This window comes from Thermochaetoides thermophila (assembly GCF_000221225.1).
Source record: "Thermochaetoides thermophila DSM 1495 unplaced genomic scaffold scf7180000011806, whole genome shotgun sequence".
Classification (NCBI taxonomy): Eukaryota; Fungi; Ascomycota; class Sordariomycetes; order Sordariales; family Chaetomiaceae; genus Thermochaetoides; species Thermochaetoides thermophila.
The window spans coordinates 2,102,900-2,121,154 of NW_006383023.1; the positions used below are offsets into that span (position 1 = coordinate 2,102,900).

An 18,255-nucleotide genomic window follows, 5' to 3' on the forward strand; every position below is an offset into this window, starting at 1 on the left:
CACGCCGAACTCAGCAAAGGAGCGTTCAGAACATCAGAAAAATGTCATCATCTTTGACTTGGTTATAGCCCGTGTCATTAGCGTCATCTGTGTCTCTTGCTTCTTCTCTGCTTTCCTCCTCTTCTTCGGGCGGCAACAGAAGGCCCCATAGCCCGCTGGTCCCTCGCTGTTAACGATTAGCAGTGCAACAACACCAAATCAGATGCGAGGAACTCCGGGAGAAACTAAAACGTTGACGGAAACATCGAGAGCCCTCAAGTTATATTGCCCAGGCGTAACCGTAAAGCCCGGCCGAAATCCTCGTCCGACCAAACGTGTTCCGGTTGCCAGAGCACGTGTCAAAGGAGAGAACTGTATGTTTGTTTGGCCGACAAGCCAGTTTCCCACTCGAGACATCCAGCAGCAGATATTAACACTCGATCGGAATTCTGTATTCTAACCTGGTTTTTTTGTGCGCACTCTTCGTCGGGGTGTCGCTGATGATCAGTCAAACATAATCTCTTAGCAGACTTGGTTAGTTCTAGGTCATCTGTTTCTCAGGAGGAGAGAGCGTAATGGCGTAATGGCGAGTAAATATATAGATTCACTTTTCTTAGCATCGAAGGAGAAAACATGTTGGTAAGGAAGGGGACAGCAAAGGGAGAACAAGCTAGGAATGGGAACAATGGGGCGGGGGGAGAGGGGGGGGGGAAAGGGGGGAAAATGGGACAAAGAGTCAGGCCGACCTAAAAATTGACTACCCTATAGTCAAATACCTTTGGTAGAAAGCGTTATCTCCGCCACATCTTCCCCTCAGTGCTTTCTTCATTTTTTTCTCCTTCTCTGTCTTCTTCCATTCGTTTATTTCATCTTGTCCCTTTTTCATTCCCCTCTCATTTTCTTTTTTTCCCGTTTATCTCTCGCTCTCCCTTAATTAACTTTGCCAATTCACTTCCTTACCTAAATCTGAACTCCGGCATTACTAGCACTATTCCAAGGGCCCAAGGCTCTCTCACTCATCACTACGATCTAGTCTGTCACCCACCAACTTAACCAAACATCATCTCCAAAGAAAAAAAAAAGCAATAATTTCTACAGTCTATTTTGTATGCCTAATGCTACTAATCATAGGTGCGCAAAAGAGAAGCCTCCTATCATCATCACTCAAACCAGTTAGCCAAAAAAAAAAAAAAAAGCAAACCTCCCAAAGACACGCACTCCTAGGTGGGAATGTACTTCTCTTCCCCCACGATCAAGGTAGTGTCTCAAACTCATCCACCTCATCCTCCATCCCCCTCTCCGCCCTGACCCTCTCCAACTGCTGCGTGATGTACAAATGCAAATGCCTTTCCGCCTCCTGCCTGCGTCTCACCCTCTCCGGATCCGTCATCCACGCGGGGTTAACCGACCCCCTTCTCACCTCTCCTGCCCCACCAATCCCTGGCGTAACCCCCCCATTTTCCTCTTCATCTTGGTCATCATCGTCATCTCCGGGATGGCTACTCCCCACCACAGAGGACCTATCATCCCCACTACTGAGAACCCCGTTGAGCGAAGTGCAGGAGGAGAAGTCGCTTCGTGCAGCTAGGGAACGGCTGGTGGAGCTCCGGCGCAGACGCACGCCAGACGAAGTAGGAGATAACACAGGGGAGCGGATATTAGGGGTTTGGGCGTCGCGGCGGCCGCCGAGGTGGCGGTGCAGGATGTCGTCGAAGTAGTGGGACATGCCGGCGCGGGGGGTACGGGGGGTTTGGGGGAGGCGGCAGTTTACGCTGTAAAAAGTAGAAATTAGCAACAGAAAAAAGTATATAGAGGGTAAGGGAGGGGAGGGGAGGGCAGGGCTTACCCTGTATCATGGATCATCCTCGCGATCAAGCCCGTCCAGCCACACTGGTGCGTTGCACCCAGACCACGGCCCGTGTCTCCATCAAAGAACTCGTAAAACCAGAGGTAATCCCTCCAGTGGGGGTCGAAGTCGAGTATATCATTGCCGCCGTTGATGCTCCTCCTGCCATCATCACCCCTGGCAAAAAGATGCTGCAGCCGGTGCTGAATCTCCTCCGAGACATGTCCCAGATGCATGTACTCGCCCGAACCGACAGGACACTCCACCTTGAGATCCTGGCCAAAGAAGAGGTAAAACCTCTGCAGGGACTCAACCAACAAGAAATTGACACACAGCCAGATCGGCCCCCGCCAATTGCTGTTGCCCCCAAACAAACCGCTGTCCGAGTCGCCGGGGACGTAGCCGACCTTGAAGACCTGGCCGTTGACCTCCATCGAGTAGGGGTGTTCCTTGTGGTATTTCGACAGCGACCGGATACCATGAGGACTCAAAAACTCATCCTCATCGAGCATCCTCTTCAGAATCTTGATCAACCTCTCCTTGTTGACCAACGACAACAAAATCCGATCGCCCTTACCCCTCTTCCGGATGCTGTGCATCGTCCGCTCCGCAACATCGCACTTATTCGCCATGAACCACTCGACCCTCTTCTTGAACGTCGGCAGCCGGTTGATCAGCTCCGGTTCCAGCGTCAGCGTCGCGTAGAGCGGAATCAGCCCGACGAGCGAGCGAACGGGCAACTGCTGGATCCAGGGTCCTCCCCACGAAATCGCATCGTAGTAGAACCCGTCCTCATCATTCCACAGGGACTTTTCATCCTTCTGGCCCATGCGGAAGGTCATCGCGTCGCTGATGAGTATAAAATGCTCGAAAAACTTGGACGCGATATCCTCGTAAATCCGCCTATGCTTGGCCAGCTCCAGCGCGATGTTGAGCATGCAGAGACAGTAGAACGCCATCCAGCCGGTGCTATCGGCCTGCTCGAGGGTGCCACCTGTGGGCAAGGGCTCCGAGCGGTTGAAGAGGCCGATGTTGTCGAGGCCGAGGAAGCCCCCCTCGAAAACGTTTTTGCCTTCGACGTCCTTGCGGTTGACCCACCAGGTGAAGTTGAGGAGGAGCTTTTGGAAGACGCGCTCCAGGAAGTCGAGGTCTTGCCGGCCGTAGAGCTTGCGCTCGATCTTGAAGACGCGGAAGGTCGCCCAGGCGTGGACGGGCGGGTTGACGTCACTGAAGTTCCATTCGTAGCTGTCAAGGAGTCAGTGTCTCGTCTTTAGAGCGTTAAGGCAGGGTAACATACGCGGGGATCTGCCCATTCGGATGACAATACCACTCCCGTGTCAACAAATCCAACTGCTTCTTCGCAAACTCCGGATCGATCATCGCTAAGGTAATACAATGAAACGCGGTATCCCACGCCGCAAAGAAAGGGTACTCCCACGAGTCGGGCATCGACAAGATATCGTCACAATGCATATGCTTCCAGGCCGCGTTGCGAATGTTCTTGCGGCCGGCCGGCGGCGGCGGTTGGTTGGGGTCGCCGTTGGCCCACTCGTCCCAGATGAACAGGTAGTGCTGCTTGCACCACAGCATGCCGGCGAAGGCCTGGCGCTGGATGTTGCGCAGGTCGTCGGCTAGTGGCAGCGGGCTGATGTGGTAGTAGAAGTCGTCGGCTTCCTCGCGCCGCCGGTCGATGATGTCGTCGAACTCTTCTTCGTCGAGGTACGTCTCGGGTTTGCGGCTGAAACGGAAGCGGACGACTGGTGATGCCAGTCAGTATCTTGTTCTCCCATGATGTTTAGGGGTATGGCTAAACATACCAGCACACTCCCCCGGCGCGACTCCTCCCCCCTCATTAAACACAAACCACGCGGCCGCCTTGGTTCCCTTCCTCTTCGGATTCACTGCGCTCCTCTCCCCCTCCACAATATACCTATGAAACGCATCTTTCACATAAGGAGACTCGTTCTTGCCCCCGTAGAGCAGTTCAAAGTTGGTATCGTTCTCCGTGAAGAGCAGCTCGGGCTCCACGTCTTCACCACTCGGTCCCACGCCGGGAGATGGTGAGAACAAGACATACCGCTCGCCCAGCCGGTGATGCCGCGACTTCATCATGTTCTCGGCGTAGTACCCGATCACCGGCTTGTTCTCTGGCGGCTCGCGGCCCCAAGCCCAGGTGTTGCGGAACCAGACGTGTGGAATAATATGTAACGGAGCCCGCTCAGGGCCCCGGTTCCAGGCCGTAACGCGAAAGAGCAACTCGTCGGGATCATCATCCTCTTTGGCCGTCTCGATAAAAATGTCCCAGTAGCGGTCCTGGGCGAAGATTCCTGTGTCGAGGAGCTGGTATTCGGGGTCCTCCTTCGTGCGGCTGGCGTTGGTGTCGAGGAGGTCCTGGTAGGGGAACTCGCGTTGCGGGTATTTGTAGAGGAATTTCATGTAGGAGTGGGTGGGCGTGTTATCGAGATGGAAGTGGGCTTCTTTGATGCTCTCGCCGTGGTTGCCTTGGGGGTTGGAGAGGCCGAAAAGGCGCTCTTTGAGAAAAGGGCTGTATGGCGCGACCGTTAGCACACCGTAGGTTCGTAAGGGAGCAATTGGACGTACTCCTTCTCATTCCAAAACGCAAAGGCAATGTTCTGCCACCCGTGTGTGTCACAGACACCGGCGATGCCGTCTTCGCCCCAGCGGTATGCCCGCGACCGGGCCATGTCGTGTGTGAAGTCTGCACCAGGGCATCAGCAAGCCATGTCCTATCCCACTTAGCATCCAAAGAGGACTTACGGCTCCAGGCGTCGCCATCAGCGCTGTAGTCTTCGCGCACTACGTAACAGCATGTTAGAAAATGCCAGCAATACACCGTGGGTCTGGTTGACCTGCCTGTGGCCCATTGCCGCTCAGCGATATAGGGCCCCCATTTCTTCCAGTACTTTGTCCGCTGCCGGTCCTCCTGGAGCCGGCGCTCCTCTTCGGTGAGGTACTCGTGGCCGTCGAAGACAACCATTGTTTGCCTGTCAGGGGTATCGGGGTCGTGCAGGTATGACGTCGATGTTAAAGGTTGGTTCTAGGGCTCGCACAAATCCGTTGGTAGGAACTTAGAGAAAAAAAAAGCAAAGCAGGGAAACGGAAAGATATGAAACGAAGTTATAGGTCCACGATCAAGAGCTTCACAGCTTGAACTGGAGCTGTCTGGAGCTAGCAGCCCCAAGTCTCGGTCCTTTTCCGCTGAAAGCGGCGTGTCGCAATTGCGATGGCGGGGCAATCCAAGTCTAGTGGAGGGGCAGGAGTCGGAGTCCAGTCCTTGTAGAGAGTCTGGACTGGGGCATATGAAAGCCTAATGCCCGAGCAGCGGAGTTTTTTTTTTTCTTTCTTTTTCCCGTCAAACAGACAAGAAACTCTCCAATTGCATTCAGCAGAGCCAGAATGTGACGGACGAGTTCCGACGAGGAGGAAGGATGTCAATAACAAAAACAAAAAGAGGCGGTTGGTCCACGATTCATGTGACACAGCATTGCAGTGGAATGAAATAAAGAAATAAGGCGAGACAGGACTGCTGACAGGAACGGATCCGACCAGAGCTTGGGGACCTCGAGCTTTTGACACCGCTTCTCTCAGTTGCTGACTGACAGCTCTCAAATGCTTTTCCCCCGCCCGAGATCATGGATCTGGAGCCTACCCTACCCGACTGACGGCCAGGCCGATTTGCGCTGGGGTCGCAGACGCCTCTTGTAAAAGCCAACCCCGCCGCTGGTATGGAGGTTCGTATGATGAAGGGCCGAAGATCTGCTCTTAACGGCCTGTCAACTTTTGCGCGGCGGCGACCGCGGCGGCGCCCACAGCAAATGTCTGTTGGTCAGCTGCGAGACCCCGCCATCATTGGAGCCTGCCCGCTTCCTAGCATCTCTCTACGATACAGCTTTTCTACAGCCCACACCGCAATCGCTTGCCTCTCTTCTTCCCGTGTCTGTCTCTCTGCCCATCCAATGGCCACGAGAAAAAGCTCCTCGAAGCTCCCGACCGCTTCTTCTGCTTGACAGGTAGGGCACCACAAGACCTGAGGTTCGGGTTGCAGCGCAGCAGTAGTAGCGGGTGTGGGACCAGCGTTGGAGGGGCACTGGAGGCTAAAAAGAACAGGGGTGTGTGGTGTGTGTGCCTGTGACGTCAAGACACACACCACCCCCCCCCCTCTAAATAATCTGCAGGCCTGCATGAAAGCCCTCTCCGTTGCATGTGCAGCAGCAGCAGCAGCAGCAGCAGCAGCCAACCAACATTTTTGACAACAGCAGCCATCGTCAGAGTCCAAAAGCAACCTGCAGTAGAAGCAGGCAAACCTCAACTCACGCCCCAGGCCGCGAACCCGTCAAACAAATGGGCCAAACCACTTAACACCCGGACATTTGAGAATTTCAGGGCTGCACCTAGTCTACAGAATATGCACAATCGCTGTCCCGACCGGCATGCCCAGTCTTGGCGAACTGTTGTGGCACTGCTTGCCATCCACCAAGACCATCATTGACATTCACTCGGGCTTCCAGCCCGGAAAAGGCTCCAGGTTCAGGGGGCTCCAGCTCCGGCCGAATTGACGCCCAGTTAGGCACCGCTGCTTTATCGTTGGCAACATTCTCAAAAGAGCGGGACATATCACCAACTTCCAGGCAGGTTCTATCACTCTGATGGACAGAGAGAGACACCGTTGCATCGCCACCCATCTCAGTGCCAGTGCCCACATCGGGTTTCTGAACGTCTTCGCGACCGCCATCGGGCACGAATTGGACTCGTTGGCCCACTTAATGTAAGACTCAAATCAACCTGGAACAGAGCGATAACCGGAGGCTTCACAACATGCTCCAGCTGCTGAAGCGAGGAGTCGACCGGGGAGTCGGGCCAAGTGACGATCTGAGGTTCTCGGGCAAAGTCAATTTTGAGGGATGGATGGGTTCGGCCCGTTGGGTCAGCTGGCTGAGAGTTTTTTTTTTTTTAAAAAAAAAACAAAACCTCCAGTAACATCACGAACAGGGCAATATCGTCATTAATATTGGTAATGTTCGTATATTCTAGCAAGCGCCATAAACCGGCGCTCGTAAACCAGCCTGTATATCCCCATTTGCTTCCGTCTTTCATCATGGTATACATATGCGCACGTAAGGTGATAGTCCTCCATAACAGCAGCAGCCAGCCATATAGACGCCCAACCACTATCCACCCATCCATACCATCCCCTCCTGCTCATAAACAATTTTTTTTTTTTACTCATCATCAATAGTATCAAATCCCTCTCACAACGCCTCTAACCTACAACTTCGCCCTAACGGGCGCCGTCGCCTCCTCATTTACCATCACCTCCCCCGTTGTGCGTTCCCCATTCCCAAAGAAAATCACTTGTACCGTCAAATCATCCCTATACCTCCGTGAAATCGGCGCCGGCAGCGTCAACAACGCACTTACCTGCTCCTGGTTCCTCCCGCCCAACGCATTCCTCACCAGATGCGTAGCCACATTGCTGTCCTGCACCACAAACGGCCCATCCGCGTCGGTCCCGCTCCATTGGCGGACGCCTCGGAATGGGGTTTTCTGTCCCTCGGCCGAGTCTTTTGTGCTGGGAGGGGGGACTTCGACGGGTAGGCCGGAGGTGCTAGACCGGGAACCGAAAATGCGCGACCAGACTGTGTCGAAGTGAGAGGTGCTGCCACCAGCAGCAGCGACACCAGCACTGTTGGGGTTGAGTTTGTGCCCGTTGTGTTCCAGCCACTTGCCGACGAGGCCGACGACCTCTTCATTTGTCAACATCTCCCACAGTCCGTCGGTGGCCATGACCACGAAATCGCCCCTTTCGGGCTCGATCTTGGTAGTAGTAATCACCGGCTCGGCGGTGACGTACGGCGGGGTCTTCAGGATAGGCGAGATCGACCTAGCGAAAAAGTGCTGCCGCAGCTTCTCCGAGACTTCTCTCGACCACTTGTAGCTTGCATCGCCAAACGCTCTTGTCGGCTCCAGCCCCCCCAGCACCCGGCCATTCCGCACGACGTTCGGCTCGCCGGGATGTAGCCTACGCAGACGCTCTGCCTCGTCAGGGTTGCTCCCCGTCTGGTCTACCGACAACGGCGTGGCGGTCCACTTGCCGTTGGGCAGCCGGCGGCCGAGGACGGCGCGGGAGTCGCCGGTGCAGGCGACGCGCAGCAACTGGGAGCGGGAGTCGTAGAAGGAGAGGAGGGCACACGAGCCGGAGAGGGCGGGGGCGAGGAGCTGGGCCGCGGCGGTCTTGTTGTTGGCTTGGAGGACTTTTTGCACGCTCTGGTGGACGATCTCGTCGTCGAGCTTAAGGAAGCCTTTTTTGATAGCTGCGTCGACGGTGTCGGGGGCGGGGATCGAGCCGCCCGCGGCCTTGTAGGTTTCGTTGAGCTCGACAGCGACGTAGTTGACTAGGGCTTGGCGTAGCTTGGCGGAGGTTGTCCAGCCTCTGCGAACAGTTAGCAGAGATGGCATCATGATCTTGATGTAGAGGAAACATACGAATGTCCATCAAAGACACCCCAGAACATCCAGTCGCTTGTCCCAGCACCGGGCTCCCGCTCCGGCACGGTAATAATCGTCTCAGCATGGTCGTCTTCAATTGGATCGTTGCTCGGCAGCTGCACCAAATCATAGCGCACGACGCCCTGCCCACGATTAATCAAATACGACTGCTCATTCCGCCTCAACTTGGCGGTGGCCTGCTCGGGCGTAAGCATCTCGATGACGCGACGGCCGTCGTCGCCAGTGACCTTGGATATGGGGCCCTCGCCGACGATGGTGCCCGTATGCAGCTCGTCGGCCCCGACCACTAGCACGGAGCGTGTGGGCAGCGCGGCGCTGGTCGTGGCCGTCGAAGAACTGCCGCCGTCGCCGGCCGACGAGGAGTAGGTGCGTTTCAGGAGGCTGAAGTCCGAGACGTTGCCGCCGTACTGGTACCAGGCACCGAAGCCCACGAGGGCAGACACGAGGACAGCAGAGCGACGCAGGTACATGGAGGCTAGGCGAGGCGGCAGGGCCGACGACACATGAGTGATCGTCCGGGGACGATGACTGCGCGTCGGGGAGGTCGTCGAGAGGAAACGGCGGGTCGAAGCGGCGGATGACGAGGAGGAAGAGTTGTTGTTAGACGGGAATCGTGTCGTCGCGCTCGACGAGAGCAAAGAATGGGATGCGCCGCGGCGGCTGCTAGCACGAAGCCCCCGAACACTGCATTGAAGCGCGGTCCGGAAGGGCTGAACAGCAGGACGACGCATGGCTGGGTGGTAGAAAACGGATCGGGATAGCCAAGCGGTCCAGCGGTCCCTCCGAATTCCCGGCTCTGGAAGTTGAGATGGGCGGGCGCTGCGACTCTCCCTGGTCTCCCAGACCAAACACGGCTGGTCTGGACTTGGCGCTTGGCGCTGGCCTTTGAGTTCCCCGGAGTCCCAGGAGGCTTGCCGGATGAAAGAGGGGGTCCCCTAGCGTTGTTGGCCGAGACAGTAACTTATTAGAATATTTCGCACTGTGCTCGGCCCTCGACGCTCACTGGAAACTCGCCGTGCAAACACCGTGTCTGCATAGTCAGCCTCATCGATCTCACACTGTAACCAAGATGCAGGCAAACAACCCCTCCAGTGCTCACATGTGGGCACCTGCCAATTGTTCCTTCATCCCACCCGTTGCTACACGCCCCGCGATCGTGACTCTGAGGTGTTTCCCCAAGACGAAAAAAAAAAAAATAAATAAATAAAAAAAGTACGGCTGGAAACCGTTGTGATCATACACTCCGACTCCTCCACTCTCACATTCCTTCACGTCTGGTGTCTCATTTGACTCTATTTCTACGTACATTCTTAATCCCATTTTCCATCTCATCATCTATCATCTTTCTGTCTCTTACGATACCCGGTTCACTGCCCCTCCCCCCGTTTATCCCCGACTTTCACCATGAACACAAACAGTGTCATCAATCCGGGTCAGGGTCTGCCCGTCGACCCCAACTCCATCCCCGCCTCTCTTACCAATGACCCCGAGGGCTTCAAGAAGTTCGACTCCTACCCCTGGGAGAAGGATCGCCAGTTCCTTGTAAGTCAATTGCTCACTTTTGATTTGTTTTTTTTTTGTCCTCATCGGTTACTCGGCTATTCGGCCAGAGTCACAGCCCAGCTTACAACTGAAACACAAACAAACAGCAAGGTCTCAACGCCTCCCTAGGCCCCATAATCTCCAACCAGCACGACATGTTCATGCGGCAGAAGGCGCTGAGCATCACGCTGCAGTCGCGCATCTGGTGGTACAAGTCGCACTTTGGCTGTCAGATCGACCGCATCAAATATGAGGCGTGGACGCTGAACCATCCAGAGACCAACCCAGACCACAAGATCCTCAAGAAGCTGGACGAGATCCGCAAGATCATGGGCCTGCCACCTGCTGTGCCCGTTCCGGACCCCGATGTGACAAAGAATATCCCTGAATGGCAGCTCAATGCGCCCAAGTGTGATCTCAGCAAGAAGGCCGAAGATGTCGGGGGCCGTAGCACCGAGGGCGGTGCGCCGTATCCGGAGGACTTTCAGGCTCTGGTTGAGGCAGTGACGCAGGGGAAGCCAATCCCAGGGATTCGAGAGATTCCGAACAAAGTTGTTCGTCCTCCGGTATGTTCGCTCCTCTCATATAAACTCATTTGGCTCGCGAAGCTGACTCTCTAGGGCATCTCCCCCTATGGCAAGGCACCCGCTCCTCCCAAGCCGTGGGAGAAGAACCGCGCGGGTGAGAACACTCAAAAGGAGTGGGCTCTCCAGGGTGTCTGCGACAAGGAGTTCCCTCCCCTTGAGGAGGACAACTCCAATGACACTACCGAGAAAAAGGACGAGTAGTTTCGTCTGTGTGAGGACCCAACCATGACAGGTCAATGACACGAACCTACATTCTATGCTGGCTTTGCCTTTGCCTCACCACAATACCCTCATCCTCATCGCCATGTCTTACAGCCTCGTTGATGTGAGGTCTGTCCAGCTGTAACAGGTTGGACACAAGAAACCTCGTCCGGAGGATTAGGGCATGTATTCCACATCGCATCTGGGAAGACAATAGGAAGTCAACCGGCCTTTTTTTGTCTTCATTCATCACGTTCCTCTCTAGAGCGAGCGCCGCCTGCTCACCCACTCAGTACCTCGAGATCTGCTTCCTCGCTTGTGATGTTATCACGCCCCAGAACTATTTTCCCTCGATTCTGCGCAACACAGCACATAGTATTCTATGCCTGTCAATGGTTGAGGCAGATCGTAATTGCCAGTACCATACCCGTTATTATCGTCACCATCATCATCATCGTCACTGTTATTCATCTTTTTTTTTCCTTTTTTTTTATCATCGATTATTAAGGGCATCGCTGGCATATAAGTTCTCGAGGTTTGGGAGCTTGAGTGCAAGAGGCGGCGTATTTCGGGCATTAATTGATCAGCCAGCATAGCATAGCATACCTTGCGAAACAAGACAAGGTCATGGAAGTTAGGTTCATAATGAGACATGACGCGATGGTATGACATGCATACGGTTTACCTTTAAGCTCACTTACTATGTGGGTTGTTGACTAACAACTTCAGTGAAACACAACGACTATGCTTCCCATTTACCTACCCACTTACCTACCTACCTACCTACCTACCTACCTACCTACCTACCTACCTACCTACCTACCTACACTCCTTTCCTCACCCATCATCTCTATCTCTTCCATCATCATCATCATCATCATCATCATCTCTCCCTTACGTTATGTACATCGCTCTCCCTTCAACCCCAGAGCGTAGGATCAACATCGCCGAAAAAAAATGATCCACCAGCAGCAGTAAGCAGCAGTAAGGAGCGTAGCGTAGTACTTTAAGGCACCTTTTATGTTATGTTGAAAATATACAACAAACCACAAATTTAATTCTTTTCTTTTTTCTTTCCTCTTTTTAAAAAACAAAACAAGGTATCTACGCTCCATACGCAATCTGGCCCATCGGCCTATCCTCCTCCATGCCAGGCGCCATGAAATTCGTGCGCGGGTCGCCCGTCTCCTTGGCCGCCGAGCAGCGCGCCATCGTGGGGGAGCTGTGCAAACACTCGTCAGTACCTCTTTCTTATTTCAACTTCTCTCTTAACCTCTTTTCTCCCTTGTAGTTGAAAGACTCACCTCCTCGAAATGACATCCGTAAAGTAGAAATTCTCCACCACCTTCTTGAGCGGCTCGCCCGTCACCTTGGCCCCCTTGTTCTGGTCGACCAGCTGCACCTTGCTCAGATGCCGCAGGGCTACCGGCTCCACGACATCATACGCTGCCAGCGCGGGGCTAATCTCCGCCATGCGGTCCCGCAGCTGTGCGACATCGTCGTACGGCAGGGGTACGCCCAAGAACTCCGACACGGCACGGATAATCTTCCAGTCGGTGCGCGCGGCACCCGGGAGGCCAGTCGCGGCCCGCGTCATCTGCACGCGGCCCTCGGTGTTGACATAGGTACCGGCCTTCTCGGTGTAGGCAGCGCCGGGCAGGACAATGTCTGCGATTTCGGCGCCCCGGTCGCCGTGGTGGCCCTGGTAGACGATGAAAGCATCCTTGGGAACATCGGCCGGGTCGAACTCGTCGGCGCCGAGGAGCCAGACGAACTTGGGCTTGGTGGCAGCGACCTCGGGGGAAGGGACGACGAAGCCGACCTCGAAGGCGCCAGCGCGGGAGGCGGCGCGCTGCAGGACGTTGTAGCCGCACCATTCCTCGGTGAGGAAGTTGGACGCGTTCTTCTCGACGAAGGACCAGACCGTTTCGTAGAAAGCCTTGGCATCGGGATGCTCGGTCACGCCGGAGCCGACGATGATCATGGGGCGTTTGGCCTTCTTGAGCTTCTCGCCGAAGGGGCCGGAGAGGGCGTTCTTGAGCGCGGCCAGGTCGGTGCCGAGGTGCTCGTAGTCGAAGGTGGACTCCCAAGGTTGGCCGACGGCGGCGATCTCGAGGTCGGAGCGGAGCCACTGCTTGCGGATGCGGGCATTGAGAACAGCGGCCTCGTGGCGCGGGTTCGTGCCGACCAAGAGGATGGCGTCAGCCTCCTCGATGCCCCAGATCTTGGAGTTGAAGAGGTAGTTAGAGCGGATGTCGACTCCGTGGGCAAGAGGCTGGCTGCCGCCGGGGAAGTCGAGGGCGAGGTTCTCGGAGCCGAGGCGGTTGGCGAGGTCCTTCATGGCGACCAGCGACTCAACCTCAACGAGCTGACCGGCGATAACCTTGAACTCGTTCTCCTTGGGGGCGAGGGTCTGGTAAGCATGGGCGATCTCGGTCAGGGCCTGCTCCCAGGTAGCCGGCTCGAACTTGCCGTCGCGGCGAACCAGAGGCATGGTCAGGCGCTGGGTCTTGAGGCCGTCGCAGGCGAAGCGGGTCTTGTCGTTGATCCACTCCTCGTTAACATCGTCGTTCAGGCGGGGCAGGATGCGCATGACCTCGAGACCGCGAGAGTCGACACGGATGTTGGAACCAAGGCCATCAAGGACGTCGATGGACTCGGTGCGCTTCAACTCCCAGGGACGAGCACGGAAGGCGTACGGCTTGGAGGTGAGGGCACCGACGGGGCAGAGATCGATGACGTTGCCGGACAGCTCGGAGTCGAGGTTCTTCTCCAGGTAGGTACCAATCTGCAGGTCGTTACCACGGCCAGTGCTGCCGAGCTCGGGGGCACCAGCAATATCGTTCATGAAGCGGACGCAGCGGGTGCAGTGGATACACCTGTTCATGGAGGTTTTGATAAGGGGCCCGATGTTCTTGTCCTCGACCGCACGCTTGCCGCCAATCTCGTGGAACCGACCACGGTCGGCGCCGTAGCGCATGGACTGGTCCTGGAGGTCGCACTCACCACCCTGGTCGCAGATAGGACAGTCGAGGGGATGGTTGGCCAGGAGGAACTCCATGACGCCCTCGCGGGCCTTGTGTGTCAGGGGCGAGTTGGTCTTAACGACCATACCGGCCTGGACGGGCCAGGCGCACGACGCAACCGGCTTGGGCGACCGCTCGACCTCGACCAGGCACATACGGCAGTTACCGGCAATGGCAAGCTTCCTGTCGGGTGGTAGATCGTTAGGGAAGGAAGGGGACAAAGAGGGGGCGAGGTGGTGACGCGAGAGAGGCTAAACGTACTCATGGTAGCAGTATCTGCAGACAGTCAGCAAGAGCTCATATCCCTCAGCCAAACCTCCTCATAGAGACTTGCCTAGGAACGACAACGCCAGCCTTCTCGCAGGCCTGGATCAGTGCAGACCCAGCTGCACGGAGAGAACCGCTGATATCAGTATCATGGCGATAGCGCAAAATTACGAACGGCAATTGGGCTCACCCTCGATCGAAACTTTCTTCCCATCTGGTGGCAGTCCACATTTGTCAGCATTCTCGCGAAACCCCTAATGCCAATGGCCTCATAAATGCAAGCAGCACTCACCAATCGTGAGCTCGACCTCCGCTGGGCGCTGGGCAGAAGCCGAAAAGGCCCGGGTAGCAGCACCAGCTGTCCTGGCGGCAGCAGCTGGGTGCTTGCCAGTGCGCCAGGCCGAGCGAGCCAGAGTCTGCCTCAGCATGCTTTGCTGCCGTCCTGACGACGGGGATCTGAGAAGGGAAAAAAAGAGGAAGAAAAGAAGAAAGAGAAAACCCTAGAGAAAGGGGGGGGGAGAGAAAGGGGAGGGGCAAGGCGTGGGTGGTTGGTGAGCGGTTGGCGGGTAGCCGTTGGTGGCCGCACTTCGGGGATTGTGCCGGTGGGAATTGCGCTTCTTCCTGTCCGCTTGACAGCAACTGGAAGCAGCACCACAACGCACAACCTGGGCTGGACAGCAGCAGCAGCAGCAGAAGCACGAGCCGAGCGTCGTTTCTTGCTCGATGGAGACGAGACGGGGACGGGAGCTTCCAAAAGCCTGAGCGGCCACTGGCCAGCGAGTACTCGAACAGGGCTTGGCGGAGGGGAGCCACCCGGAAGAACGCGACAGGGCAGAGTTAACCAATTAGAGAGCACCGTTTGTCAGCCCACTGGCCCCAGCGTCCTTTAAAAAGGGCCCCCACTGTTGCGCGGGCCGTCTTGATCTTGAAACTTTTTCTCTCCATATCAATTGTACTTCGATGGGCACTTATTGTAGGAGATCTCCGACCGTGATTTGGCATTGGCACGCCAGTGCCGAATTGCACTTCCACCGAGTCCTCCTCTATCATGTGTCCTAGAGCAAGAATTGGCTCCGTTTATGGATGCATGTGAGAGCTTCGGTTCGCTGATCAACGCCTCTTACCGCCGGTTGCCACATTTCAGTCTTGATAATATTCAATAAAGTTAAATTTTTTTGGTGATTCTGGCTTCTCATTATTAATGAATTGGGTATCTCGCTCTGTCGTCACTCGGAAGAAAAAGAAATGATGAGAACTGGTCGTCCCTAGTCCGTCCTGGTCCTCTCCTCAGGCCTCTTTCCCGCCTCCTCCAACCTCACCACCTCCCTCTCCAACAACTCCAAATACTTCGTCCTAATCCCCTCCGTATACTTCTCAAACGCCTGCAGATCGAGTACCCCCCTCTCAATGACGTTAATTAAATCTGCGACCGCCCTCTCCCTGACCCCCATATCCGGCTGCGGCACCACAAACCCCTGCTGCTGCTCCCCCTTCCAGGGATCATATTCTCCAACCTCCCCCTTCTCCTTCTTGCTCGGTCTAGCCTCCATGTTCCGAACAACCTCATCCTCCTCCTCCCTCGTCACGCCCTCCCTCACCCTCTGTACACCCATCTTCTCTTCCGCTTCTTGGGCTGCTAAGATCAGACGCTGCTTCTCTCGCTCGAACATGTAGAGCAGATTTTGCTTGACGCCGTCGTGTTGCAGGTCGATGGTTTGGAGGATGTGCTTGAGACGGGCGATGCGGTCGCGCGGCGTAGAGAACGTGGATATGTCGTCGGTGAGGGGGACAAAGATGGAGGGGGCGATGCTGTTGAGGGGAGGAATGGATTGGGAGGATGTAGTTATGGTTGCTGTTAAGGGGGGTTGAGGTGGCATTGCGTCGATTCGGTTATGGTGAGATATCTGTTTCGTATAAAGTGTTGGATATAGTTGGCTTGGGTGTGTATGAAATTGTAGATTTTTGTGTGCTTCGATTGTTGTCTTGTGATTGATCTGCTTAAAAGATAATCGATCTCATTGTTCGTCGTGAGATGGTTTGTCAGCTGGCCGAGGTGAAAGAACCAAAGCCGTCCAAGCCAGCAGAGTGAGACCGCTTAGAAGTCGAAACCTGGAAAAGAATTTGGGGGAAATTATCCAGCTTCTCTGCCCCACCTCTGAAAGGTTCCCGTCCGTCTGGAATGGAAGGCCACAGCAGACAAGATGCCCTGTAAGACACAGTAGTACTTTCACAACCATCATCTCGTATCATATCCCTTCTGGGGTCATGAAGTATGCGTTGGGCATTTCATGGATTAGATTTACTTCGTCTATCCTGGTCTAAGGTATCATCATAATGCTTAAGTGTTCGTAGTGATTTTAATGTACAAACGACAAAGGAAACAGTATCTTGATTTTTCTTTTCCTAATCCTGTCTAGTAGTGACCGTAGGCCATGCATTCCTGGGTGAGCATACTAAGAGCTTACCCAGGCTGATTTAGGTTGGATCAAGTACAAAGATCTAGCGTCGAGGAGTCGTGGATGCGTTGTTTGTGCCTAATACACCGTGCCCAACGCTTAACCCAGGGGAGAGGGGGGGATGTTGAGGGTATCCAAGACCCAGGACCAGAGGGTAGTGGTATGCCGACCAGAACTCTGGATGGCATCGGGCAACGGCCAAGAATTGTTAATGCTGGTATATGTTTTGATGCCAGAATGCCTACTTGGGACTGGCAAACCTTAAGGGTGCTTGATCCCTAATTATTGGTAAAAAAAAAAAAAACCGGAGAGCGATGTTTTTGAGCCAGAGTAAATCATGCTGTGAACAACATCAAGGGTCCGATGTTGCTCACTGGTACTTGTCGTCGAGCTTCCCGTGTATCGGGCGATTATCTGCCCTGCTCCGTGATATCGCCTACCCCAGCCACAGATGGCAAAATTATTTCACCGCGGTGCTGGTATCGATGTCGTTAGGCAGAAAGAAGCAGACCGAAATCAGAGCCACTTCGTCGCGAGGTGACAATGCCATACGTTGGCAACGAACGCGATCAGCTCCGCGGCCGCTCACCGCGAAGGCAGGATCTTTCTGACATATTCCCTCGCGACCCTAAAAATCCCCCTGACATGGTCCTCCAACCTCCTATCCCTCCTCTTCCGCATCCATATCAGCACAAACACCAGAATAAACAAATCGATCGTCACATGCTTCGTCACCTTCCAAAACACCCACCCCAACCAGGCCACGACGCCCCTTTCCTTACGCGTGCGCCACTCCCGGCCCGAGGCGATCTGCTCCCGCAGCGCAGCAATCTCGGCCGACAACCGCACAATGGCGCGTTCCATGCGCTTCATGCGCTTATCACTCCGCCGCTGATAGTCATCACCCGGAACCAGGGCCCCCTCATCTGCAGCATTATTCTCCTCTTCCAGCAACTCCGCCAGCCTCCTCTCCGACTCGTCCTCTTCGCTCATAGGACTCAACACGCGCATCGGCCCATCTGTCCCGCTCAACGGCGCCTGAAACCGCCGCACAGGAGTCGTTATCAGTCCCGGCTGGCTCGGCCTTGGCTGCGCCGGCCCGCCTCCCTGCAGCTCCAGGCCTCCGGCAGCACCACCTCCCGCGCCAGACCCATCTCCTCCCGAGGTAGAAGACCCCCCTGCTGCGCTGGGGTTATTACTCTTCACCTGATTCCATACAAACTCCAGCTCGGCCACTAACTCCAGCGCATTCGGGGTATTAGCATACTTATGCATCGTCTCGATCAGCGCCTCGACGTATCGTCTCTTCGCCTCGGTTCGACTCAGTCCCTTCTGCGAGTTCCACGCGTCCCATTTATCCTGCTCACGAATAAGGTCTTCTTCACTGGTACCCTGCGCCAGGGCGGACGCGGCGGTCGGGCGTTCCATCACGCCGTCTACGTCGCCTTCCATGGCTTGCTTGTAGAGTCCGTACAGGCGCATGCGGTCGGCGGGCGGGGGACGGGTCGCGCCAGTTTTGGGGATTTTTTTAACGGTGTTGAGGGCGTGGACAAACACACGATCTGTTTTGGTGTCGAGGAAATCGTGTTAGTCGTCGTGTGTTTTGTTGTGTGCAAGGCGGCTAAGGGATTATAATGCATGGGCTGGATGCGAGGAGATGGATGGACACGGGGCGTACCTATTGAGTCCGACATCTTGACTTATGTTTGGACTTCGTTGCAGGAAGCTGCAGACTCAAGGAAAGTTTGTCAATGGAGAAGGGAAGAGTGCGAGAGGAAGGCAGAGGTTGGGTAGTGTAGGCGTAGGTCGGGACAGGGATGCCG

At 55.3% G+C, this 18,255-nt stretch overlaps 6 protein-coding genes across 6 annotated transcripts; 1 reads left to right on the forward strand and 5 right to left on the reverse strand.

The window, feature by feature from the left end:
* Window positions 1–1,231: 1,231 nt before the first annotated feature.
* Window positions 1,232–4,823, reverse strand: CTHT_0005930 (uncharacterized protein; the record flags this gene model as incomplete). Its single annotated transcript, XM_006691063.1, has 6 exons — window positions 1,232–1,751; window positions 1,826–3,070; window positions 3,123–3,582; window positions 3,643–4,370; window positions 4,427–4,544; window positions 4,604–4,823. 6 exons carry the CDS (start codon window positions 4,821–4,823, stop codon window positions 1,232–1,234), a joined length of 3,291 nt encoding a protein of 1,096 aa, XP_006691126.1.
* Window positions 4,824–7,111: 2,288 nt separating this feature from the next.
* CTHT_0005940 (type 2C protein phosphatase-like protein) lies at window positions 7,112–9,084 on the reverse strand (the record flags this gene model as incomplete). Its single annotated transcript, XM_006691064.1, has 2 exons — window positions 7,112–8,276; window positions 8,330–9,084. 2 exons carry the CDS (start codon window positions 9,082–9,084, stop codon window positions 7,112–7,114), a joined length of 1,920 nt encoding a protein of 639 aa, XP_006691127.1.
* A 673-nt stretch (window positions 9,085–9,757) lies between these two features.
* CTHT_0005950 (uncharacterized protein) lies at window positions 9,758–10,683 on the forward strand (the record flags this gene model as incomplete). The annotated part of the gene is made up of 3 exons (XM_006691065.1): window positions 9,758–9,895; window positions 10,003–10,461; window positions 10,516–10,683. The coding sequence occupies 3 exons, from the start codon at window positions 9,758–9,760 to the stop codon at window positions 10,681–10,683; spliced, it is 765 nt and encodes a 254-aa protein (XP_006691128.1).
* A 1,104-nt stretch (window positions 10,684–11,787) lies between these two features.
* On the reverse strand, window positions 11,788–14,404 carry CTHT_0005960 (NADH-ubiquinone oxidoreductase-like protein; the record flags this gene model as incomplete). The annotated part of the gene is made up of 5 exons (XM_006691066.1): window positions 11,788–11,905; window positions 11,988–13,892; window positions 14,026–14,095; window positions 14,167–14,190; window positions 14,269–14,404. 5 exons carry the CDS (start codon window positions 14,402–14,404, stop codon window positions 11,788–11,790), a joined length of 2,253 nt encoding a protein of 750 aa, XP_006691129.1.
* Window positions 14,405–15,241: 837 nt separating this feature from the next.
* Window positions 15,242–15,853, reverse strand: CTHT_0005970 (uncharacterized protein; the record flags this gene model as incomplete). Its single annotated transcript, XM_006691067.1, has 1 exon — window positions 15,242–15,853. One exon carries the CDS (start codon window positions 15,851–15,853, stop codon window positions 15,242–15,244), a length of 612 nt encoding a protein of 203 aa, XP_006691130.1.
* A 1,164-nt stretch (window positions 15,854–17,017) lies between these two features.
* On the reverse strand, window positions 17,018–18,126 carry CTHT_0005980 (putative fatty acid binding protein; the record flags this gene model as incomplete). Its single annotated transcript, XM_006691068.1, has 2 exons — window positions 17,018–17,994; window positions 18,111–18,126. The coding sequence occupies 2 exons, from the start codon at window positions 18,124–18,126 to the stop codon at window positions 17,018–17,020; spliced, it is 993 nt and encodes a 330-aa protein (XP_006691131.1).
* Between the last annotated feature and the right edge of the window lie 129 nt (window positions 18,127–18,255).